This window comes from Rissa tridactyla, chromosome 2 (genome assembly GCF_028500815.1).
Source record: "Rissa tridactyla isolate bRisTri1 chromosome 2, bRisTri1.patW.cur.20221130, whole genome shotgun sequence".
Classification (NCBI taxonomy): Eukaryota; Metazoa; Chordata; class Aves; order Charadriiformes; family Laridae; genus Rissa; species Rissa tridactyla.
In genome coordinates, this window is record NC_071467.1 from 110,278,800 (window position 1) to 110,305,944 (window position 27,145).

The 27,145-nt window shown below is 43.9% G+C and overlaps 1 protein-coding gene across 2 annotated transcripts in view; it reads right to left on the bottom strand.

The window, feature by feature from the left end:
- VOPP1 (VOPP1 WW domain binding protein) overlaps nt 1–26,786 on the bottom strand; it is a 67,444-nt gene extending 40,658 nt beyond the window's left edge. The window contains exon 1 of one of the 2 annotated variants that reach the window (XM_054192464.1): nt 26,391–26,786. In XM_054192464.1, coding sequence (XP_054048439.1) covers nt 26,391–26,441 — 51 coding nt within the window. In that variant the 5' untranslated portion in view covers nt 26,442–26,786. Of the gene's footprint in view, nt 1–25,849; nt 26,039–26,390 lie in introns of those variants that run through there. The other variant, XM_054192463.1, reaches the window with a different exon arrangement.
- Between the last annotated feature and the right edge of the window lie 359 nt (nt 26,787–27,145).

Sequence of the window (27,145 nt, forward strand, 5' to 3'; positions counted from 1 at the left end):
TCAGTATTAGGGAGAGGAGGGGAGAGAAAAAGAAAAAACCCACACCACAAAGCTGTTTTACCACGGCCTCATGTTCACAAAGTGTTTTGCAGGGAGAAAAAACCAAAAAAAAACCCTACATCTAAAACGACTACATCTGTGAGGTGACTTGATGACTTCTTCCAGGCACATCCATGTGGACCACTCTTGGATAGTACAATGTTCAGTTAAATAAGAAGAAAGGAAACATAATCAGGAGAAAGTCTTCACTTTGAAATGGAAATTAGTAGGGCTTTGCAGTGGGACGCCATTGGAGTTCTTTACACAGTATGTTTTTGTGTTGACTTTTTATAACTCTATTCGAAGAGAATGAAACGTCAAACTTTTCTGTCTGCAACCGTCAGGCTACAAAGCTCCCTGTTCATTTGCTATGAAAGTAATCATAACCCCTTGATTTTAGCTGCTGATCTTGGCAGAGTGGGAAAAGAAGATCACCAACCTGAGACTTAGAACTAAATGGCAAAGATACCAAAAATAACAACCTCACAAGGCACTGAGAGTCTAAGGATGATAATTTGGAAATTCTTTTCCTATTTCAGATCATCTCTAGAAAAAAATGAAACTTTAAAAGCCTAGCTACCATAGTAATGGCATTCTTAATAGCTTAGAAACATCACCTTTAAACCAGAACCGACATCAAAAGACTGGAAACAACAGGATGAACACTCATCAAAACACCACAAGTCAAAGGTCAGTCAAAAGAACGAAGGAGAAAGCACATGGGACCAGGACACCAGATCGTGACCTCTGAGATTGTTGCCAATGACACTGCTGAACACAAACGTATCACAGAATAATACGAATTAAAAAAACATATACGTGCAACAACATCCACCAGATGATTGGCAGGTGTTCCATAGGGGCAGCGGAACAATAACAGAGAAGGAAGATCTGGACAAGAGGCAAAAGCGATGAAGCTGTGCTCTTCACCCAGTTCTGCAAAACAAAGAGATGGAAGGGAAGAGTCCATGTGAACTTAAGTGCTCTTCCAGGTTATAGGGCCACAGAAAAAAGTTTCAGTTCCCTTATTTGTACCTAATGCACAACTATCTAAATGAGACCACAACACGCAGCACATTCTTTTCCCAAGCTCTGTTTTGGGATAATTTCATCCTCTCACTCCCCTGAGGTCATCTACATCTTTTTTCCAGCATCTGTCTTGTTCTAGCTGATACCGCATTTTTAAATTGCTCCAGCTGACCAGCCATTTTTGGGAATGCCTGTACTCAGTGAACGTCTTAAGACAATTTGAAATGCTGAAAGCTTTTCCTGGAAAAGACTGATGATGACAACTTTAAATTCAGTAAGTGAAATTAAAAAGGTGGATTTTTTTCATCTCGAAAGAAGGAAAATGAAGGAACAGGGAAGAGGATACCAAATCTCTCAGAACCATGTATTGCCTTTGCAAAGCCTACCCACAAACAATCCAAAAAAAAGGGTGTCAGAAGAGCCAAGGTCTTCTGACCTGCCCAAGCTAGGAGTTTTACCAGGGTGCAAACCCAGATCACTGACTGTCCATGCAGGTACCAAAACTCAAGCAGTGCTTTTGTTTCTCAACCACATCAGAACACAAGAGGATAATATATAAGCAGATGGTACTAGTTTATATTCAATGAGGTAGTTTTACAGTTTCTGTATACTTTGAAATGCACATATACCAATTGTATAGACACCCTTCAAGGCACACTTAACAAACCTTAGGTAAATAGAAGGCTCCCAGGATATTTTTTTTTTGTTGCTCAGTACGGAAGGCGCCACATGCTGGGTCCCATGAGATGGCCACGCTTCCTCTCCCACCTCCCCACAACTAGCGAGGTAACCAGGGGCCTTGTAGCAGGAACACCTCGGGGTTCCTTTGGGTCTTATGGGGAGACTCCTGCTCTTCAAAGTCAGCAATACCTGGGGTGCAGGGGGTATAACATTGCAAATACATTAGCTGCTAGTATTGCAGGAGTAGACCATAAGAGGCAGCCAGATGAGCCAGTCTCATGCATAAAATGCAAAACCTGTCAGGTCTCCATGCACGCAAGTTAACTGGAAAAGCTCCTCGAGCACTTTGGCAGTTGCCAGCGTTGGTGGAAACACTGCAAAGGATATTTACAGAAGACAAAGAAAAAGCCAGAATATAAAACAAATTATGAGAAAGTGCTGACTTCTCAACCTCAAACAAAGAGCTCACAGCAGCCAGCACGCATAAGAGTGGGTCTCTGGATTCACTGGCAGTTGGTTGACTTCTTTTCAGAGCAAAATCTTGGATTTGTCCCTGCTGTTTTTCTTTGTCAAGAGCCAGTAATGTTGTTTTGCTAATGGCTTATGCAGGAGTGCTGGAGCCAGCAGCTCGCACACTGGTTGCTTTTATTGGTCTATTAAAATGAATTGAAGCTGGTGCTAAAGCTTTTATAATCATTTAGGATATTTTGTTATGAGTTCAGGGCAGAAAAGCAAGCAACGGTGTCTCATATAACTGCGCAGGCACAGTGCATCTGCCCCTAGGTCTAAGGAGAAATCCATATGGACTGAAGGGAAAACGAACAGTGGGAAAGTCAGTTCTCCTGAGTTTCTGCTGGTAGAAGCAGCTGTTTGCTGTGCTTAGCACCACAGGAAGGAATAAAGGGGAAATAAATTCACCAGAAGTAGAGTTTGATAGTAAGTATGTCAGGATTACTACTATTTTGCATTTATCATTGATTGCACCTAGAAACTTTAGTATGGAACCAGGACATTACTGCACAATCACTACACAAAAAGGGAGCAGGGACTATCAAAGTATAAAACAAAAGAAGCAACAGAAAGCACGATACAAATAGGGGGTAAAAAGCAAACAACAAAGCAGTATTCCCTATTATGACAGCAAATGGTCTTGATACATCTGCTCAAATGCTGTCACGTTTTGCATTCATGGCACAGAGTCCGTGGTGGGACCTGCAGAAAAGCAAGGGAGGAAATCACACGTATTTACTGAAAGCCCTTCCCAATGGTTAGAGGAAAAGGCAGCATCAAGGAGGCTTATTGAGAACTTCACAGATTTATTTGAAGATTAAAGTGGATTTAGGAACAAAGAACTAGTACCAGGACAACAAGACAGGGCCTATCCAAAAAGTCTACTCTATTTACTTATTCCTCCAAGCAGTGGCAAAGCAAGAACATCTTGCAGTATCAGGAACATCAAGGAATCATCACATCAATTAATGTCACACCAGTTTTTTTTCTGATATTACATTCAAACTGAACACTACTGTTCACATCCCTGTGTTTATGTAAGTCTTCCTTGAAGTGTAGCATCAACAAACACCACGTACCCACAGTGAGGGCATCAGCCTCGCAAGCCTACAAATATTTTTATTTGGGATCTAGCTCTCCACACATCACCACTATTGACATTCTTACAGAAAAAGTGATTGTTTCGTTGTTTGGGTCCCCTCCAACCCCCCAGTCTCATCTGCACCAACAAGTTTGCAACCCAATCTTCTGGCCCCAGGTAAACAGACAAGACTATTTTGGCATTAGGCAAATTAATCTTTTTTTTTTTTTTTTTAAAGCCCTATGAAGTGACATTCTTGAATTTTGAAAAGACCTTGGAACTAAGTAGAGGATTGGTGGTACAGTACTTTTCCCAATTCATCACAGAGAAAAAGAGTAAGTGTCCAAAGTCTCAGACGAATTTAAAACTGGGATCAAACCAAGATTTCTGTGCTTGAATTTCACATGTCGTTCATTCAACTAGTTCAGGTCTAAAGCATGGTAATAAACTATTTTTCATTTACATGACACAGAAACCACAGGTTTCTGACTTTTAAGTAAATATCAGATGTGTTTAAAACAGCCCTTCTCAAAAAAACATGCCTAGCCACACATCAGCAAAATATAGGTAAACAAAGTCTACAGAGGCCTGCAGTGAAACAAGGCTGAATGCATCCAAATTTAAAAGAACGGGGAAAAAGGAGAAGCAGTATGTCTCTGAGCAAACAGCACCCAGCTTCATGTGTTTTTCCACAAGGAACATTAAAATCATGGGCGTATGATTTATGAAAAAAATCTCTATATTGGTGAAAAAAAACTTACTATAGACCCACAGCTAGAGCTCATCTGAGAAAACAACCCACCGCGTAAGATCTCTAGCAGCTGAGCTCCGATTTAAAATATTTAACGTAAGACACACTCACAGAAGCATAGAAGATACACTCATTGAGCCCAACTATGTAATCTGACTGTTTGATACAACACAGATCAAAGCATATAATCCATTCTTTCTCCAGCAGTTTGTGTCCGGATAACCAAATTAAGGCTCAAAAGGATCAATTTTATTTATTTATAGCAATACTGAAATGGGTAAAAGTGACACAGATGTGAATGCTAAGAATCTGTAGATGATTTTCAGTTCCACCTGCATCTCACCACTGTGACCACAGTGGTAACTCTGTGGTGACAGGGTTAGATAAGGAAGGCAAAATGGGCAGCAAAATGTGTTTTGAGGCTTTTCTAGTCGTCTGATTCTCCACACACATCCACAAGTGGTTAAATTGCCTGCAGTTTCAAGAGCAGAGCACAGTTAAGAGACCCCAACAGCTTCGAGGTCCTCCTTCATCCTGCAGACTATGTCTTGGCATGGGTGCCTTTGCCATCTCTCAGTTCAACTACAGCACTAACAGAGACATGTGATAGACCATAAGGGCATCAGTGCCTCAGAAAATCCAACAGGCACTGAGTATCGCATTGCATCCCCCCCAATAACACAGGCTATGAAAAAAAACAAACACAACACCACCCAAAACCAAACCACAGTCCACAAACCAAAGAACTCCACACTTTCTCTCCACTCCCTACAACAGAGTTTCATACAATACAAAACTGAACTCAAGAAACTTTCCATGGTCTGGGCCTCTTATCTGGAAGATTACCTAGCTGGGTGATCTTCATCCAGCTGACCCTAGGTCAGTATCTTCACTCAGCTGGCACAAGGCTCTCTAGCAGATCATTTTAGCTCATCTTTCAGAAAGCAGGGGTGGACAAGCTTCCTCTCTCAGAGCAGCCCAAGTCTAAACTCTGTAATATCTCTGATATAACTGAAACGTGACAGACAGAAACCTTCACGAACTGTTTTTCCTTCCAAATGCACAATGCATCTCTCCGACTTTGCCTTTTCTAATAAAAGTGCACAGCAATATGTATATTAAAAAAACACCACACCCAACCAAACCAAGAGCTCCATTGTACAGCCTTCTCTCCTGGGAGGCACAAACACCGTAAGACAGATGTTAGCCATGTCACTTGGTACACCACTGGAAGACACTGGGGCAGTACAGTCATAAGTGTGGCACAGCCATGTAACCCAAAACTTACTCCTAAGCAATAGTGTGAGCTAGAAATCCCATGATAAAATTTCCACTTATGCAGTATAGCTCTTCTGAGTCAGTCATGATGATAAACAGCCTTATTTCTGATGCTAATGCCACAGAAGGGAGCTGAGCACTTGCTGCAGAAGCAGTACGTGTATTCCGACCGTCTTCTGACAGCTGCGCTCATCCACAGTCCTTCAGGCTAAAATCTGTCCATCTCTTCCAATGGCATGCTCAAGTAAGCCTCTCAGCACTGAGTTTTGAAAATTATGCTAGACTAGTTTCTCTCTTTCGCAGTGTCAGCATAGGAGGTGAGCACACACTAATTTACCTCCCAGCCAGCCCTATCAAAAGCAATGAAGCTTCACGAGGCATGAGACAATACGTACTTTTCAAGGTAGGTTTCATGGTCTTTAGCTCTGTCTGTTGAAAAGTCCTTTACTCCGCTAATAACCCCATGCAGAGTAAGTTACAACTAAAAGTCAGTAACACTACTGGAACCCAACTCAAAACAGAGTTATTTTATTACAGTTCCTTAAAAGCCTAGAAATTAAAATTAGCTTTATTTAAAGATCAATTTAAGCTCTGTTTCCACATAGGAGGGCAATCCCAAATTTTAAGCAGACACTACTGACCCATTTCTCCCTTAGGAATTTAAAATGCACCTCCAGTCCTTGTTCCTGCTTTCCAAGAAGTGCTTGTAGCTAGGAGTCAGAAGTATAGAGAAGGGCAACCACAATGAGTAATGAGGTGGAGCAGCTGCCTTTCAAGAAGGGTCTAAAAGGTTTGGGAGCCTTCAATTTGGAAAACAGATGCCTGGGTGATGGGCAAGAACAAGGTTGAATGCACAGCTGAATGAGGCTGAATACAGAACTATTATTCTCCAAGCCCTGTAACATTAGTTTCAATGAATGCCCCCTGTCCTAGCAGGAAATTAGTTTAAGAAGCACTTCTTTACGCAGCAGGCAGACAAAATCTGAAATCGGCTGCTGCAAGAGATTGCAGAAGCAGACAGATTCAAAAGGGGCTAGACAAATGGATGGAAGACAGATCCAAAACAGTAACTAAAGGAAATAAAAAGGAAGCTACACCCTAATATCTCTGATCCGAGTGATCCATATGTTAGAGAAGTATGAAGGGAAGGGACTTCAGACAGCAGGCAGGCTCATGGCCTTTCCTGACACAGTACCTGCCACCGTCCGAGACAGAGCACAGGTGCAGATAGACTCTTGTCTCACCCATCATATTTATTTCAGTCTTGTAGTCACATATATTTCTCGATGTGCAATTAGCAAGAGCTGAATTAATAAACAGTGTGAACAGAAAACGACTTTGGTCTGTATCTAAAGGTGAGAAGGCAAAAAGCCTTTATAAGAAGGTGCCGGAAGCATCCCGATAAAGTAAAACAACAAAATTCTTTTCAAAAAGTCCTCAAAGAAATATTTGCATTCTTCCAGCAGAATAAATTTAGGACACTGAACAGATTTTGAATGTGCTAATCTTCAGAAAGTCTTTTGAAATAAAACCAGCGTGGCAATAATATATTTTATTTTCTATTTCAAACCAAATAAATGAAATATTCATCATTCAGTATAATCACTGCATAATCACCACTTAATTGAGTTTTAACCACTACCACATATCTCAGGGGCAAGCATAAAGTATTAATTACCTAAAACCCATACAACACATATAAAATATTTCAGACACATGATCTCTGACCCTACAGGGAATTTGATAAGCAAACCAACCAATCTATCAAAACACCTTCTGCAAGTTCATACATGGAAAAGTTATGCACTAATCAATACTCCATTAAATATTCAGGCTTTCCTGATATAGTTGCAGTCAAAGAACACAAACCCCATGATTATGCAGATTTAAATATTCCATAAACAACCACAACGATGAACTTACACTTGTAAGACAGAGACCATCCAATTTAACACAACAGCTCTCCAAGTAGGAGCAGCATCTCCTCTCGCCCATTCAAAAGTCCCATTGAACTTCACGGCCTGAGAACTGGCTAGATGAGGATTTAGAAAGGCGTCCAATTCTGACCAACACCTCCTAAACAGCAACATAGCATACGGATGCACCTGTGTGGTCACTTACTGAGGTTGCTTTTCACGAAAGCATCATGATAAAGCCACAAAAGGTATTTCTGCTATCAAGACAAATCAAAACCTCTGGAAGACCTTTCTCATTTAAAAGATTTTCTGACAAACTTGTGCAAGCATCTGGAAAACCATGGGGAATTCATAATTTTGAGATGACATTATGACTGAACTTTGCTTGGAGTTGGAATTGATTTGAAGACAAGTCTCCAATTAAAGCTGCATGGATGTAAAGAGGAAGAGTTTGCTTGTTTTCTTGCAGAATGATATATCTAAGTTCCAGAATCAAGATGCAACAGAAACAGGACAGCCCTGCTCTAACAAATGATGGAGGAGAGTTGAAGACTACTCAGTGGCAATGTCTCTGGCTCCTTCAGGAAGAACCCTAACTGTATCAGAAGTCCAGCACTGCCTAAGGCTTTCCTAGCAAAGAGGAAAGTCGATGTGAGCAAGGCCATGAAACAAAGTGGGGGGCGGGGGTGGGGGGGAGAGAACCCCTGAAAAGACACTCTCTCAGAGGGAATGAAACTGATATCTAGAATATTTGCCCCCCCACCTTTTTCTTAAGTTTCATTTAAATTTAAATTCATTTAAAATTCATTAGCAAAAAAAAAAAAAATACAAATTATGAAAAAAGGAGGACCTACTGAGAAAGGATCCCTGTCCCACAGTCAGGGTGAGCATTGCTTTATGTGAGAACCAGCAACATGGCAAGTGATAATTCTGTGGTCCTTGGTCCTCCTCCTCATTATTCGGTAAAAGGCTATCAGAAATCCCCCTTCCTCACCTCTGCTAACAGTAGAATCTGCTCGATTTTATTTAAACCAGCTTTTAATTAAACCAGTTCAGTCAAACTTATATCTGTCTTTCATACAGCTTTTAATCCACATCTTCCAAGACTACCTATGCATAGAAATTGCTCATTTCTTAAGCGGTAAAAGAAGAATATGGGACAGAGATCACAAAGAAATGTGTTCAGGTCTGTTGGCAGAGCTGACAGCTGAATCCCACTTTCCTAAGTGCCACACCGTTGCCCTGGCTATGGAGTCATACTTTCATATTCCTCCCTGTGAAGTACAGTAGGTCACACATAAAATGCCGGCTGGAAAAATATCTTCAAATATATGAAGAAATGAATGAGGTAACTGATTATTTGTAACATAAGCTGAGCTCTGAAGAAATAACACAGGGTTTTTAACTGTCATATCACCATACTGGCCCTTCTGCACCCAAAAAAAAAAATATAATAAAAGTCATCCTCATCACCAGGATTCATTATCGACTTTGCCAACAGCCTCAGCTGAGGGACAGAGTACTGAGGAGGTAGGAAGCTTGGGCTGTGCATCCACCCACAGACATATTCCCTCCAGGTCAGGTTTGAGGCGTATTTGCAAGGCATACGTGTAGGCAGCTTGCTTCGACACTGCCTGCGCTGTGTCTGCCTGATGGTAGAAGAGAGAACTCTTTGGGGACATTGTACAATCTAGCACTATTTATGCGCATAAAATTGTGATCACAGACTGAAGATAACAAAAATGCAGGGCCTCCTCCGAGCCTAAATCCAGTGTGCAACAAGAAACCTGAAATGCCAATTCTACACGTCAATACAAGGAACTCTTTAGGATTGATGCTGCTAATGTGCATACTTTTATTTAAAAACTGTTTATCTCTTTTAATTTCACTGCACGGATGGTCTCTCTTGACAAAGAGCTGCCAGTGCTAAATCAGTCCCAATTTACTATCACTGTCACCGGCCACAGAAACATAAGATTGAAAAACTGTGGACTAGTCCAGAAAAAGTCTAAATCATTGGATTATTTCAAAACATTAGGGGAAAAAAAAACCCAACCACACAAAACCCCCAAACCAATTACAGCAGCAGACATAGAAGAGACTTACACGGGAATGTTTAAACTCACCACTTCATGTATTAAACATGCAGTTCCAGGGATGTTTAATCAGTTCATAGAAATAAAATTTTTAAAAAGTATCTAAGATTGCCTAATGATTTTCATTAAAGGAAAAGAGCAGCCCAAAAAAACAGCCTCAGCATTAATCTCCAACCCTAGCCCCTATCGGACAGGCAGAAGCAAAGGAAGGTACTGTGAACTGGCACAGCAAGGTCAGCAACACCACAGCCCGCAAAAATCTGGGGCTTAGAAAAGACACCACCAATGCCCTAAACCCAAATGTTACACAGATCTGTTTTACAACAGTCTTTAAGGTTGGGAAAGACATACTAGGCATTGCCTTCTCCGCAGTCTTCACTGTACCACCTTCACCATCCCTCTCGTTATTGAAGAGGAACAGTGATTATTTGATATAAATCTCTCCAGTATTGCCACACTCCTTGCCTGGAAGTGCAACAACATTCATTGCTATTAGACCCTCTCAATGTAAAAGGAGAAGAGGGAGAGAGATTTTTATGAGCTATTTATTAAATATAAATGTTTCATATCAGCATATGAATTAATTATGTAGTGGCAGGTAAACTCCAGATGGTGCCAGCTTAATTTGAAACTTTAAACAGAAATCTTCTGAGAAACACACTCATATTAGGGAGTTGGGCACATAACTATCTTTTGGGGTTCCGAAACTAATTGTTTCTTGCATTCCTAAAACAACAATAACAAAAAAAAAAAAACAACAAAAAACTTTGTTTTCTTGGCATCTGTTAAGTGTTCCAAAGAACACATCCGCACAAAAGAGAGGTAAGGGAAAGGCAGCAGTAGCAATTGTCACCTTGCTGTCAAAACCCACCCAAACCAGTTAACATGTTCGGCCAGGACATGGCAAATCTGTGTTCAGGTCTCTCTCCCACCCAGAAAGACTAGAACCTGTCTTGCTCTCCTGGAAGTGAACAAACACCAAGCTGCAGATGATCGGAGGAGACAACACCTCAGATTTTTGTGCTGGCAGTGTTTCAAATTGCATGAAATGCATAAATATAGGAGCAAATGCCCATCTCCATCAGCATCCTATTTCTACCAGGAGACAGTACCAAAAATTCTGAGACATTGCATGAAAAAACAGCAAGGACAGAATTACCTCCTTCTCCAACAGGCCCAAGCAGACTCCCCAAATCACCCACGTCAGCACTTCCCAAGTCAAGGTCATGCTGTTTAATAGCAACCAAAAGACCTACTGTCTCATCCTTTTTTCTCTTTAATTTCTATGTTCTTCTGCCTCTGAAAGGGTATAATTGGAACAAGCACTGCCAACACAGTTCTCCCTCTTCAAAGAGCATCTAAACCACTGAGCTATGGCTTAGCTTTGCACCTAGCTTAGCACATATTTCCTTTGTGTTTTACACAGTGGAGAAGGCGGATAATGTCAACAATTGACATAGGGTATACTGGAATTAATCTATCTCCTGTAGGCTAGGAACTCTTCCAGGAGAGGAGTGATACACACCCAAATCATCCTGAGGACATAAAGGAGATAAAACCAGCCTCCCAACACTCTGGGTGAATGCCAAGCTTTTCAGAAAAAAAGTTCCACTCTCCTCTGACCACATACTGCAAATCTATACTTTCAGTTCCTTAGCTTTTCGAAGTATTTAAACAAAACCAGCCTTTTGAAGTGCTGAAACTGTTTCAGAGTGCTGTTATTTGTGTTTTGACTAAAACTACTCTGTGGCATTGACCGAATTTTGCAAAACTTTACTGTCCTAGGACTGCATTTTTCAGTGAATGATGAATTAAAAGCAAAAAAATGAAAACAAAAAAACCTCTAACTCAAGCATTAGATCTTGTGGCATTTCAATGTATGTGAACACAGCACTTAAAAAAAACCAAACCCAATAAGTTAAATAGCTATCAAAAGAGGTGGGGTGCAGGTGAAAACTTTTGTCAGTTCTTGCTCTACCCAAATAAATATTGCTACCACTAACAGTCTGAGTCTAATTAGATCAACAAGAAGTCATTAAGTCCAGTATACAATCTCAATACAAGTATAGCTCAGTGGTAAACGTCCAACGGGGCAAATCAAAATACTAGGATAAAAATGCATGGGGTAAAAGTTTGGATGTATCTACTGGTCTTAGAGTCAATACTAATAGGAAGCACTGAACAAACATTAGGGTGACAATTTGGTAATTCCACAAGGAGAGGAGTCCCAATCCAATAAATTTTCCTTCAGACCATTCGTGTGCCTGGATGGATTAATCAAATCTACAAGATGCCCAGGATGGGACTTCCAAAAGCCCCCATGTTTAGAAGTCCATGAAGAGGAAGGTCTTGTTGCAAAGCATGTGCTTACCTAAGCCAAAGCAAATAAAGTCAAAGCAGTTTTCTTGTACTGCACTGGACTGGGAAACCAAGAGTCAGAAATACTGAGCTTCTAATTCTGCTGTTGACACTGTGCATGACACTTTCTGCCCACTTATCCATCTGTACAGTGGCTTGGATGCGACAGGAACATGCTACGGCATACTTAATATCTCTTAAGTACTATGAAATCCTTCTGTGAAAGGTGGTAGACAAGCACACTTATTGTCATTACAAATAATTGCAAAATTCTGGTTTCCCATAAAAATCTAAGTACTAACTGTCAGAGACTTCTGAAGCATAACAGCCTGATTTGTTCTTTGTTTGATTATTCGCGTTTGAATAAAGCATGAAGAAATACCATAAATGTACAAACAGGTTTAATCTAATTCGGAAGATGGATATTTGAAGAAGACGTTACCGTGAATACAACAGATATCAAAGTCTAGGACACCATTAAGAAAGAGTTGCTCCTCCAGAAAAACATACAGCACTGAAAGAGAAAGGAATGATGGGTTTTGGGTTGGGTTTTTTTTGCAGTTGAAGAGCCAGGTATTAAAGTCAGGTACATGATTTAATTTTGCCACTTTTGGTGTGTGTTCTAGCAACAGGCATCTGGGCGTGAGCACTACCTCTACCCCTGCAGGTCCAGGTAGACCTCACAGGCAGAAGCTGTACACGGCACAGCAGCAGGAGGCCAGCCCCACTGGCTCTAACCATCACTCTGGCTCCACAGGCACTTCTGTGCCAGGCTGACACACATGCAGCTCCCAGGCACAAAGGTGGCATGTCCCTGCCATTGACCGGCTGCAAAAGCCCCCCCAGGCTGAGGGAGGGCCAAGTCCAGACAAATCTGGCAAGGCTGCGTAGGCAGGGAGATCAAACACCTTGGAAGTGTCATTTGTCCGTGCGGACAGCTTCACAGTTAGGTCTCAGTCCTTCCTTGAGACCCATGTGTTTACAATCCTTACGAGCGAGGCAGTCCCCTTCGAGGAGACATCCAGGGAGTCATTAGCAGTGCTAGAATAACACTTGCAAATGCTGACAATGAAATTACAAGTGCCATTCCTACTGTTGTGAATAAGGCTGCCAAGATTTCTCTAGGCGGTATCAGGAAACCCAGTATTAATTGTCCCTTCATAACCTTGCCTTCACATCGTTTTTAAATGTTCTTGCTTGAAGGAAAGCCTTTTTGCAAAGGGTCTGTTTCCAAGCCTCTCTAGATTTTTTTTTTTTTTTAAAGGCTTGCTGCAGGAACATTTCAAAAGGAAACTTTTTACAAGTTATTAATTTGGCTCCATGAGGCACTTCCAGACAGTGGGATATTTGCAGACACTGTTCATTTTTTTCTCCGTCAGATTTGCTTTTGGAAATCTGTTTAACTGAACTTCAACCTTCATAAGAAATTTAATATCTTTACAGTCTATTTTCTTGGAAGGGAGCAGATCAACGATTAGGATCTAAGTTAAAACTCCAAAACATGTAACCCGTTATCCTCCTCCCCACCAGTGAGAGCGCTGCCACCAAATCCAGTACAACTTGTACGTTCAGCTGAACACCGAGATTTCTGCCAAGAACCAGCAACCCACATTGTCAAAGCCCGCATCTGGAGGTCCCAGCACATAGAAGAATATACACTCCTGCTAAAATTAATCAGATTATACATGCTGTATGTGACATTGGCAAGGTAGACAAAAATAAAGCAGTCTTGTACTGTGTCTCTGCTCCAGATCTGAAAGTTGCCCTCATACCTGTTTATACTGTATTGATACATCTTCAGTCCTCTTATTCATCTGAAGCTATGAAATAATCTTTTTCTTTGATCCTTGGCAGGAATTTACAGACATACCTCTCATTAATGACAAAGAGATATCATTTCAGTTTCACTGGTTTTAACAAGCGAATATAGTACACAAGTGTGGTCTTCCTCCTCTTTTCACTACTTCACACTTGCTTATCAGTCCTGTTAGGATTATTCTCAGTGTATCTGCACAGTTGCAAATTAAACAGTTCTCACGTTACAGAAGCTCCCACAACAACTCTCATGCATCCTTACATGCCCTCGCACAGAAACTCTCAACTTAACTCACATCTTTTTCCAGATGTTTAGTTTGACACTGAAAAATTAACTCCATTAAACACCTGAGAATTTACATAGTATCATAATAATTTTATATTACCCGTGGCCTTTGCCTGCCCATGTTCTCTACAGTTCATAGAAAGCTTACCAGCTGCACATGCAATCTCCTCTGCCTGCTTTCCATCTACATTATGCAACAACCATACGTTTATTAAAAACATTCCCCTAATACTCCTCTGACCTAACAACACCAGAAGCCTATTCCAGGGTTGATACCCTACTAAAAAGAGGTGGCATAAATACAAAGGAGAAAGGGTCTGTACACAGGACAGCCTGCTGTAATGAGGGGTCTCCCATGCTGCACGGGGAATTCCAGGAAGGAGCAGCAAGCTGAACCCTCAACTCTCTAGCCTAACATAGAAAAAGGAGAAAAAGCATGCAAGGAAACAGAAATTCAGGCAAAAGAGACAGGATGGAAACCTGTATTTCTTCCTAGTAGAAAGGATTTTTTTATTCTTTTTTAACACTTAATTGCAACACACAAGAAATGGATTTACAGGGCACTTTTAAGTGCAGATGGTATGATCTTTCCCTTTGCAAAGAGGGGAAAGTAAAGAAGTGATGGGAGAGGCAAAGTCCATGCGGGAAGTGGATGTGCCAGGGCTGAATCATAGATGGGACTAAAGAAAGCCTAGAAAAGAAAGAGACAAGGAAAGTACAGAAAAAGTTAAAGCATTTTAAAGAGAACGGGAACTCAACAGCCAAGGAAGTGGAAACTATTGCAAATCATGAATTCAATGATGTGCAAAAGAAAGAAGAAAGCCATCCTAAGCCAAGAAGGGAGGGACGATGGTCCAGAGCAAGGCCAGGAGGAGGAAACCAGGTGAGAGCTGTAGGTGGAGAGAGGATTATGCGGCAGCTTGAAGATAAGGTTAAACAGCTTGAGCTTCAGGCAGCAAGAGGTGAGGAGCCAATAAAACAATTTAAGGTAGAGAAGATGATGTGGCTGAAGCAATGAGAAAAGGTGGCAACTATACCTTCAAGACAGTGTACAGGAGGGAAAATTAAAAACTCACAAAAGCAAGAATAGGGGAAGCCAGAAAAAAAAAAAACAAAAAACAAAAAAAAAAGCCCAAAAAAACCCAACAAACCAGCAGTCGCCCAGACTCCAGTAGTCAAACTGAGAACTGCAGACACATTTTCAGAGCCAGGATTGATGTTCCCAGATGAATCACCAGTGAGCTCCTTTTGCTCGCTTCCTCTCCCCACTGCAGCCTCTTGTCTGCTTCTCCCAAGCTATCCTTAGGTCATCCCCACACAACCTTCCTGGGGCTAAGAGACTGCAAGGAACTGCACCAATCTCCTCCCCAGTTTCTACCCAAAGACTTCAATTAGCACTACGGGAGCTCTTGCTGGCTTTGGCTGCACCTGATCTTTTTGTGAGCCACCTTCCCCTCTGCAAGTGAGGGATAAACCCATAAGCAGAGATGCAGGTAGGAGCCGGGCTGATGCACACGTGGCCTTCTCAGTCATCTCAAACCAGGCCAGGAGGCTCCTTGCTCCTCACCAGAATCCTGGAAGTTGTCCAGCGCCCCCCAGACACCTCACGGGGTGGTACTGGCAGCTTCAGCATGAAAAAAGATACTCTGGGAAGCAAGAGAAAGCAAAAACAGCCTGAATTAATGGAGAAGCAACAAGTGTTCCCTCCCTCCATCACCTGCTCTGCCTACAAATTGCATGCCATCATAAGGATGCCACCAACCGCTAGCACAGGTTCATCAAGAGCCAAGACAACTTACAGACAGAGCAGTTTTATACCTTCACCATACCTGCGTAGCAGGTCGCAACACGCTACGGGGCAAGGGGAATAGGAGCTGATATGTCTCGCCAGAGAGGCATAGGGGTGACGGAGCTGGGGAGTCTCAGTGCAAACACGCAGCTGCCCGGCACCCGCAGTTTCCAGTGCTTAATCACTGTGGATGGCTATCACAGAAATAAATGCATATTTGCAAGCTATTCTTAGCGTTCACCGGAGAGGCGATTACCAAATTACCCAGTTACATAATCTCTTTTATATAATCACTACGATGCTCTTCTCCTTATGCAACACGGAGGGCAACCATGGCCGGCTGAAGTAGCTCCTTCCCCAAGCAAAGCTGCATCAGCAGCACCGTGGGCAGGCGGGCTGGCTACCACAGGTACACGGATGAGCGACAGCAAGAGCCGACTCAAAGTGACCGAGCTTTTCAGAAGCAGCAGTGTATAAACATGTACTTTCAGCCTGGGGGAGGCACAAGCAGCCCTGTGCGCACTGTTCCAGAAGATGCACGGAGCGGAGATCACCCTGGTTGAGATGCCAAAGTCAAAGGTGTCCAGCACCCTCCAGGCAGCCTGACCCAGCACTCACTAGAAGCAAGTGGGATGTCTCCATTGACTTTTAATGGGCTTTGGAAGGGGCCCAGGATTAGTGCTTTAATAAAAATACGAGGTCAAGATTACTACAGAATTAAAACAAGCTTAATCCAAATGCTCCTGGCTTTGCGCCATGGCCATGCCCGCAGTTTCCCATGCATGGGAAAGCCAGGTGAAGCTGCAACCAAAATGGGTTCCCGCAGGGCATGATCGGCACACACATGGGGAGCTGGCAGCATGGGTCAGCACAGTCACCCCAGGAAGTTTCACCCACTGGAAGATTTTGGGCATACCCCAGTGCATTTCCTAGAGCATTTTCAGGATGTCATCCAATGCCTTCTAGGAACACTGCAGACATCTACACTGACAATTGCCAGCTACAGGGTGTAACAAGACCCAATTTACTAATGTTCACCTAGTGCTTTAATACGCCAGCATCAAAAGTGCCACCTGCAGTAAGTGAGAAGCACAATTTAAGTCCTGAATTTCAGAAAATACAACCTCTGAGATCTGCAGATCACCTGCAAATCCTGGGACGCTTTTCCATTACCACACTATGAGTTCAGCATTAAGCTCAGCTAGCTGCACACTGTTGCCATTAAGGGAAAAATCCAAAACAGTGAAGCCCCTCAACACCAAGGCATTAACACTGCTAAAAAGCCAAGTCCTAGTTTTGTAAATACCAAAGGAACAGAAGACAGAACAAAGTAATGACACTGATCTCAATTCACCTCTTCCAAATGACATTCCAAAGGCATGTGCCTTAGCTTTTTCTCAGGGTTACACAACTGGTAGCATTTGGCCATTATTTGGCACTTACTGCCTCCTCTGCTATCTAGTGTCCCTAGAAATACAAGTCATCCCAAGCAATATGCAGGCAAACCCCAAGCCTTAGCGTGGCACGATATGCTTTATGCAGGGAGACACATGCACAAGTTTGGGAATAAAGACTGCTATCATTTCAGCTATAGAAAAAAAAATAATGAAGCAGCTTAATGTTATCTTGCACTATCTCAAACTACAGGATGACCCAGATCTGAAGAGGTTTAACCCAATCCCGTAAGCTATTATTACTTCTGTATGACAGCACGGAGATGCAAGTTGCCTCAGTTGCAAAGCAGATCAGAGTGGAATCAGGGTCCATCACGCAAAACCCCGTTGCATGTGGTAGCGCCCATCACAACAGCACTGCTGATAGCTCGGGAACGGCAGGCATCCTCAGCGCTATTGCTGCTCAAACGATTGAAAACCATGATTCTCGCTGGGCATAGGAGCAGCTCACGTCAGCCTTAAAAAGAAAAGCGAACAATGTAAAAGTCTATGTGAAATCCTGCCAAACTTAATGGCATTTGAATAAATGAAAGAGGGCTTTTACACCCATTGCCCTTCCTGTACCGGGCTGAACCCACTGCTCCAAATGTGGTGGGGAAGTAGAGCCCTGAGCTGGAAACTTGCACTGTAAGAGAGCCAGCCAGCGAATTCCTGGATCTCACTTACACCAGCATTGAGATAATTATCTGTAGCGATGAGCAATACATTTTTCCTCCGAGAAGCAGAAATGAAAGAAAACACTCGCTTGACTCATCCTGAACCTTGCCTGGTTCTCGCACCAAGAGCTGAAGCACGCTCACAGACACCCGCCACAGTGAGAAGCACCTGCACCGACTTTCTGCATTTACAGAGATATTGCGGGGAAAGCTAAAAGGAATCTGCCACGTTAACAGGTTTTCTATCCACTTCAGTGAAGAGATTTAATAAAATTGGGAGAAACAAATCACTGAGTTACACCTGGGCAATTCTCCAGGTCGAGACTGCTACACTGCCTGTTATCATACCATCAAGCCTAAATAGGAGTTACTGTGCGGTACAAGCACTTTAATTTCAATCTGTTGCATCTACGCTAAAGGGACTATACTAAAACCAGTGTGGTATAAACAACTAGACTTCTCTGGTCAGCTAAGGCGTGCCTCCTGTCCAGAAAGGGAGAAATACAGACTACTCAGGCCAGGACACACAAGCGAATGTCCTTGACCTATCTACATTCATCAGGTGCAGACACAAACGTGCCAGCAAAAAACCCAAGTTCACAGTAACTTAAAAACAAGCCTGCCTTTGCTACAACAGCCATTGGCTTTTTTTTTTTCATTGCTAATATACATTCACTGACAGAGCTCCTAGTTTCTTGAAGACTTAAACCTTCTAGATCACAGGCACGCTACCGGCTCTTAACCCCACGGTAGCACAAAGTCTGTCCCTGCTGCCAACACGGAGCTAAGCAGAGTAGGTATACAAAAGCATTACCCTCCCTTAGATGTCAGTGCCATTGAGCCCCAAAAAGACGAACATGTGCAACAAAATACTCCTCTCACATCAAGTGTAAGGCTCTTGAAACACGTGCTGCCCGTGGTCTTCAGTCCGCCGTCAATGAGACCCCTGCCACCCTTCCACATGCTCACCTTCCTCTCATAATAATTTCATTTCAGAGTTCTCCAGTTCCTCCTCCTCTGAGGAAGGATCCAAATAGATTGTAATGCATGTAACTAGAAAGGCATAAAAATACATTAAATGTACTTGCCTTAACTTAGTGTAGTGGAAAGACAGATTTGTTCAGGTGTGGGCTGCATACTTGGGGTCCATGTTCCTCACCTCTAATTCTACCAGCTCAAGACCTGAGAAGGAAGGATCCACCCTCAAAAGTACTGCCGGCATGATGCCCACCAACATCAGAGGCGGAAGACTACCATCGTTCCTACTCTGGCAGGAAAGGAACAGGCTGCACACAGAAGGCTCAAGTGCAGCCGGGGCTGAAGTCAGGGCACTCTCCCACCACCCTGCTTCAGCACCCTCCTAAAACAGCTGCTTTCTACTGTCATCTAACTTTGAACCTAAGGCGCAGATCACTTCATGGTTACTTACAATGAAAGAAATACAGCCAAAATGGGTTGGTTTTTTTTTTCCCCAGCCCTCCAGACAAAAGAGACAGAGGCAATGGCGTGCTGGAGGACAGCTGGGTTCACAGGTACGCACCAGCTGGACTAGAGGACAATGGTCCTTGCTGCTCTGCAGCTGATGGTAGACCTTCCCTGGGGGTGTGGTCTCCAGCCATAACCCTCTCCTGCCCCACAGACAAAAAAGGCTGGGACAAAGACAAAAAAGGTCATTAGCTCCAGGTTGAGAACTCCTGCTCCAATGGACACCTGGCAAATGATGTGGGAAAACAGCAGGACACCATCTAGAGAAGTTAGTCTTAACCAACAGCATCTTTCAGGGGAAAAGAAGAAACAGACTCAGCTAGTTTTTCCTTCTAGCATTGCATGGAGAAGGTCTGTAGGATCTTCTTTGTTGCCAATGAAGTATTGTCTGTCCTGTAACTCCCATTAGGTGACATTTTAACGTACTAAAGCAAGCATGCTACCAAAATGGGCAGTCCCACTCCAAACCATACATTCCCTTCTCCTCCCTTGCAGCAAGTTTCATGACACTATCACTGCACAGACTTCTGCTGAACCAATGGAAAACTATTCCCTCTCAATTTTTTCCCCATCCTCTTCTTGGTGGCTTAGTCTTCCATAGCATCAGTGGGTTGATCTGATTCCTCCACAGCCACATAGTCACTAGACCTGCGGCAGCACACAGCCAGCAGAACAAGGGGTTAGGGACCACCCTTGCTAGCAACAGCCCACCTCTGCATTGGATCAGACCCAGATTAGAAACCACTTCTTGCTAAATCCTTTCCTTCTAAAAATCTACAAGACTGAAAGCTGAGTCATCGAGAAAGAGGAAGACATTTTTAGTCAAGTTATTTAAAACACGGGTTAACACCTATTTAGTGCAAAGCTGAAGACACACTTGAGAAGAAAGACATTTTTAACTCAGCAGTGAAAAATTTTCCACTTAATATGTGAGAAACCTGTCAAGATACATTGTTCTCAAAAAGAAATAAAAAAAAAAGAAAATAAAAAGAAAAGAAAAAAGAAGCATTCAACAAACCCAGACTCCCCTCTCATGCTGCCTCAAAATACCAGGCATGGAACTTTATCTCATGTATTAACTTACTGATGTCAGGAAAGCGATAATATCCACTATTTAAGACTTTATCTTTCCCTTGTCTTGGAAGTGCTGTTTAACACCTATGATCCCAGGCTGTGTCCCCAGCCTTCAGACAGACCTAACATTTGTTGCTCGAGAGGCACTATTTGAGCAAAGAAAAAAATGATTGTTTTAGAAAGGCTTTGCCTCTTGTTAGTTAGAAGAAAGTTTGTATTTGCCATAATAAACCCCAACAGGATTTCAACAAAGCATCCATCAAAACACAAAAACTGTGGAAAAGAGCTGAGTTGCTGAGGATACAAAGCAATGCAGCATTTTCAAAAATTCAAAAATGCTACCTGTCATTTTTTTTTTTATTTATATGGATTTTACTTTATATCACAACAGACCTAAAGTACATCAGTAGCCGCCTTGTCTCAGCAAGAAATAAGAAATCTTAATTTTAAATTCTGTAGCATAAACTCAGGCTTTAATCTGTTCTTGCCTGTAAGCTCAGCCTACACAGATGAGCAGAGCAAACCTCTATGTGGGCACGCTCATTCCAGTTTTCCAAAGCTTCTTTCATAGTGGAGTAAACCAAAATAAATTTGCATTAAACCAAAGAGACTTTCCACTGAGCCTTTTATCACTGATTTTAGCTAAATCCCTTTTCAAAGAGCAGTTGAAGTCTCAAGGCTTGCTTTAGTCAAGTTTAACACATCTTTCCATGACACCTGCATTAGCTGAGTGGAACGTATTGAGAGAAAAGAGAGTCAGAGACTTCCCTTTATAAAAGGGGGAAGAGAAAGCATAACGGAAGGTGCTAAACATTTCTGACTGCTGTAAAAAATATGATCAGGTTTTATAGCTGCTTTTTCTGATGAAAAAAGAACCGGCACATAGCTATTCGCACCTCCCCTTAGAGGACGCAAATGGCACTCGGCCACCGTTCACTTCCCACAGAGAACTCGAATCCGTCTCCTCCTCAGCAGGAGCAAAGTGAGAAAAGTGTGCAAGCTCAGTCCTCCTGCCTGGAAATCACAGCCCATCTCGCTGCTGTCAAGAGGCAGGGAAGACTTGCCAGCACCAGTTGGATCCCCAAACTATAAATCATAAGTAAGCTCTTTACTGCCTTCACTCAGCAATGCAATAACTGCTTTCCAACTGGCTTCAAGAGGGTAAGGAAAAAAAAGACACCACCAAAAATTGTTTCAGCTGCTAAGCCCTTACGTAATTAAAGCTAACAAGCAGGAGAGGGTTAGTGGACACATCTACACTAACAACCCCCTTGCAGAATTTTTGTCATAGACTTTCCCCCGTCGGTTTCGACAAGATTATTCCCACCACCACCCATTGATGCAACACCCACAGGAGTTATAACATCAATAGGACAGTATCAGTGGGATTCCACAGAGCGGGACACCATAGAGACAACAACCCTGATGTGCATGCACATTCATACATTCAAGGGTACGCACATTCCTATAATACATATATATAAAGGAAAACCTGACAGCTAATGGATAGAAAAAAATACCAGAAACCGGGGAGGAGGGTCCCCATAGTCCTCAAAACTTCTTGAACTCTGCCTGTGCCTACTATGATCAAAATGTGGTGTTTTTTCTTTAAGATGGGTAAACCCACCAGTCTTAATGTGATTGTTTCTACAAGGATTTAAAAAAAAAAAAAATCAGAAACCCAACACAATAAAACCTCTTCAGGAAGGACAGAAATTTAGCAAATAAGAGAAACCTAAAAATCTGTCCTGTTGAAGTTCACTTACAAAAATAATACTAAAAAGATCCACACAGCAGTTACCCAACTAAGAGGCACTAGCCAAGTTTGCTTTTATTTAAACAAATCTTGTATGACAGACTGTCCAAAGTGTTTGAATTTTATTTCAAGATAACACATTTTGCTGTTCATCCAACGTGTCCATTCTTTCGTTCATTTAAAAAAAAAACAACACTGACACTTGACTCTTTTGTAGTATCTTTCATCAGACAAATTAACAAGAAGAGGACTATATTGATCGCTTTTTTCCAACCATCCAATTATCAGTATTTCTATTGGCTTCCACATTATAATTCTTAGTAATGAGAAACTGAGCATGTAGAAATATCAATGCTAGTATTTCCAAAAGCAATGAAATGAATTTTGTATAGCTATGTGGAAACCTTCGTGGTGGGATTCTCACCCACACCTCACACCACCTACAGCGACTACCACAGGCCTCAGCTTATCTTAATACAAAGCCCTAAAAAGCTTGACTTAAATATTCAGGCAGTTGCATTAGCTCCTAGGTTCCTCTGGACACACCATATGGGCCAACCAGAAGCTTAGGCACCTAAAATTATTCAACAGTTTTGAAAGTTGAGGCCACCCAGCAAGCTACTCAGCGGCAGTAACAATAAAACACCTTCTTTATTACCACTGCAGCACAGGCAGGGTCCTCTACTGGGCTTAAACAGCTCTGTTCAGCCTCCCCCATCCTTGAGCTGAGCCTCCCCCATCCTTGAGCTGAGCCTCCCCCATCCTTGAGCTGAGCCTCCCCCATCCTTGAGCTGAGCCTCCCCCATCCTTGAGCTGAGCCTCCCCCATCCAGCCCTCTTCCAACCAGCACTTCTACAGCTTGTGGGAGGAAAAGCAAGCACTAACTCTGAGAAGTAAGCCACCCAGAGGTACTCTGGTACCCTCCTTCAGGCTGAAAATAAGCTCTCTTCATCATCAAGGGGACGGGGATGCTGCTTGTTTGGTTTTATTTTTTTCCCCATCCCAAAGACAACGCTATTCATTAAAGTCACATTTAAGCTCAGACAGTCAAAGCCCTTAGGCTGTCTGATAAAATAAAAGCAGAAAAACTTGATATATACCCCAAAGAGACATCACTTTAAGGACCCTCCTCAAAGCCTTCCATAAAATTGTGAGCTATCTATTCATACAAAACGGAGACAAAACACAATCCTGTCAGTGGAACCACGAGCTATGCTAGCGAGCCAGACCGCTGGCTGTTCGTGAACGTTGAAATCCCATACCCCAGTACTACGGGTCTACGAGACATCCAGGCTCCTGGTGAAAAAGGGCATTTCAGGCAACTGCCATTAATAACACACTGCTACCTTCAAGTAGCCAAATTAATTTCAAAAAGACAGATGGATGAAGGTTCAACGGTGTTCATTTCTTCCTGCAAGAACCAAAATTACCTGTCAAGTTATCCACCTTAGAAGCTCCTCATTTTAGCTTACATGTTAAACTGTCCAACTGTGACTAAGTTGTGAGCAAAACTCACAGCACCTTTGGCTTTTCTCCCCTAACAACAAGGTCTTCTCAGAGCAGAGTTTCCTGGCTCCTGGGGTTGAAGATTTTTCTTCCATTATGGGAAGTCTTTGTGGTTATGGTGGAACACCCTCGTCAAACAAGAAAACTCAGAATTAATCCCTCTTTCCTATCACCACAGTGCTCTGGGCCCTTCTGTAACTAGTGTATCTCAAGCTCTTCTAGAAAAAGGACCAGCATCCTGGTATCGAAAGCCAGCAATTTCTTACGTGTAAATCCTGTTTTGATAGCAATAGCTTCAGTCCCCTTTGTGAAATCACCCATCAGCACACACAAGAGCCTTCTCCTGCCCCTCAGTCCCTCTTTTGCATCACTTCCCCACGGGAGCGTGGCACAGTCAGTGACTGACTAGGACTAACCCAAAAGCCACAAAGAAACACTCCCCACATCCAAACTCACACCCACCTAGAATTTGATGTCTGTTTTTACTTGTGAAGGAGTTTATTCCTTTTGTCAACATAACCAGAAACTGTGTTTTCAAATGCACACAGACAGAAAATACATGAAGGTCTTGCAACAAGTATTTTGGGTAATTTAAGCAGAGAACTTTAAACATCAATAAACTACTGCAAATTTCTCTTTAGAGCTAAATGCCCCCCCCCCCTTTTTTGGATAACAGTCAAAGCCTTTTGCAAAACGCTGAATGAAAATTATATTCCTCAGCTCATGCTGTGTTAAATATTAACTAAGATCACGTCAAAGCTGCAAATAGACTTAAAACAATTGTAACAATGCTATTTCATATAATAGCCAATATGGAAGTTCGTGCAGAAGATGGCAAAAGTTTCAAATACCAAAAACCTTCTGAACAACCAGCTGTCTCCGATTCAGTAATTTAAACCCCCAGCGTTTTGTTCCTGTGCCTTTTTTTCCCCATAGAGTACAACTTAAAACAATTTGTAATACTTCCTATTTACATAGCATCTCATTTAAAAAGCTATCCTAAGTACTTCCAAAAAGGAAAAAAAAAAATCCACAAAAACAGATGGCAAAACCAACATTCTAGATTAAAATAAAAAGGAAAAAAAAAATCCCACCATTAAAACCAGTATAAAAGCTTAAATAACAGCAACATGGACTACATCCAAAGAGGATTTATGCAAATTACTTTTTTCAGGCACACAGGATCTTTCTCAGCGGAATATGCGTTAGAGAGCAGATACATCTAATCAAACAGATCCTGAAGGGGCAAAGCCTTTCACACTCTCAGATGAACAAACTCCCTCTGGGAAATGCTGGTGCCCATTTCACTTAATCGACATTTTGCCATTCGTGCTTTCTGAACAGCTTCTGCAGAGTCAAGGAGCAATCGCGGGCCCAGCTCTGGGCCAGATTTACAGCTGGGGTAATGAGACGCTGCCCAATTAACTTGAAAAGAGTTATACTTATTTACATTAAATGGTGATTTTGATCTAAGTGTTTTAATGGGATGATGCTGGATGACATAGTGGGTGACATACCAGAAATCGTTCATCTATGTAGGTGGCATAAACTCGTAGTAAACATCATTTTCGTGAATTATATCCATTACTGAAAACAATAATTACACAGCCAGCACTCTGGTTTCCGTATATGGGTTTGATGGTATGTTGGGTTTTGTTTTTTTTAAAAGTGATACTCATTTTCTGTCTAAACTGCTCCACCACAGAGGCAACACAGCTCTGCACCCCTCTGACACCTTCAGCTAGACTGCCTCTGGGCTTTGTGAATGTAAAGACGTACCTTAGACAAGCTCACCAGCGTTCCCGAAGTCACCCCGGCACGCTGCCACCACACGTGTCCTGCTGATGACTGGAGCGTGGTGGCAAACCTGCCGCCGGGAGCTGCACATGGCAGCGTGCCCGCCATGGACTTGTCCCGGGGGGGGTTACCCATGCCCCCCAGCTTGGCCCCAACCCAACCCCAAGGCTGAACCAAAGACCGAGAGACCAAGAAAATATCTATGGATCCTGCCTGCTAAAAAAGGAGCTGGTTTCCCAGCCCCATGACATAACTGCGTGGCACAAATCCCCCCTCCAATTAACGTCAGCTGCTAATTTTTTTTTTGTTTGTTTGCTTGTTTGCTGTAACTATTAAAGCTGCGCTACTGAGCCTTTCCGAGAAGTTTAACCACGCTGCTCGGTGCTGGCTCCTCCTGAGCTGATGCCGCCGCACATCTACCTCACAATGTACATTCTGTCCACGGAAGGATACTTAAAATGAAAATAAAAAAATAAAAAAAACCACACACACCTTCCATTTAACCCTTACTGAAAGGCGCAGGTTCCGTGCCCCTGGGAGGGCTACCCAGTTCATTAGGGAGAGACAGCTCCCGACAGCTTGTGCCCCTGCCTACAGGTCCCGCGTTACTCTGAGGCTCCAGCACACCACGGACAATCTTTTTTCTGCCGCTCCCGCAATAAAACATGAAGGAGAAAGTAAGCCAGGTCGCTGCCAACACCCGTAACTCCTGCACCCCGGCAGCCTCCCGAGGCAACACGGCCGGGTTTCGCCCGGCCCGGCCCCGCCGCTCCCCCGCGCTCCCGACCGCCCAACTGCCCCGCGGCTTGCGGAGCCCAGCCCGGCCCGGCAAGGACATTAACCCCAAAACTTAATACTGTAACACCACCCCCCACCCCCCAACCCGGCTGGGTAAGGCTGTTCCCCCGTCGCCCGCGGGGCTCCAGGTCGCGACTGATGGCCGACCACCCCCAGCCCTCTCGGGGGGGAACCAGCCGCCCCGGCGCTGCCGGAGCCGCCGCAGGCGGGCAGAACCGCGCTCCCCCCACCTCACCTCCCACAGCAGCGAGAGCAGCAGCGCGACCCCGGGCTGGAAGCGGTTCATCTCTCCTTCTCCTCCTCCTCCCGGCTCAGGCGCGGACGGGCGCTGTCAGCGGCGCCATCCCCGGCAGCGGGGGAGCTCGGGGGAGACGGGGGGGGGACACAGGCGCGGAGGGGCAGCGCGCAGGGAGGGCTGACAGACAGCGCGGGGGAAGGGGCGGCAAGAAACCCGCGTCGGGAGCAGGGGGACGAGGAGCGGGTAAAGCGGCGGGGCGGGGGCGGGGAAGCCCCCCCCCGGCAGCAGGGCGAGGGCGGGTTGACCCGCCGATCCCCTCAGCAGCAGCGGCGGCGGCCGGAGCCGAGCGGGCAGCGCCACGGCGAGGCAAGGCGGGGCAGAGGGGCAGCGCGGTGCTCGGGCACAAAGAGGCAGGGCGCCGCCGCGGCTGAAGGCGGGGAGAAGAGTCGGCCCGCCCCGGGAGGGGGCGGTGGAGAGCGGGGGGGGGGGCGGGGGGAGCGGGATTAACCGCGGCCGTGAGGGCGGGTAACGGCCACCCCGTCGGCCCCGCACCGCCCGCACGGCGCCCGTGGTGTCGACCTTCCCCCCCCCCGCACCGTCCTGCTCTGGTTCCACAGGCGAGCGGGCCCGCCCCGGGAGGGGTTGTGCGGGGTCCGCAGGGCGGGGTGACCAGGCGGTCGGGGTGTCCCGGGTGCCGGCCCTGAGGAGGAGGAGCGGGCCCGTGTGAGCTGCCTGAGGTTCAACGAGGCCAA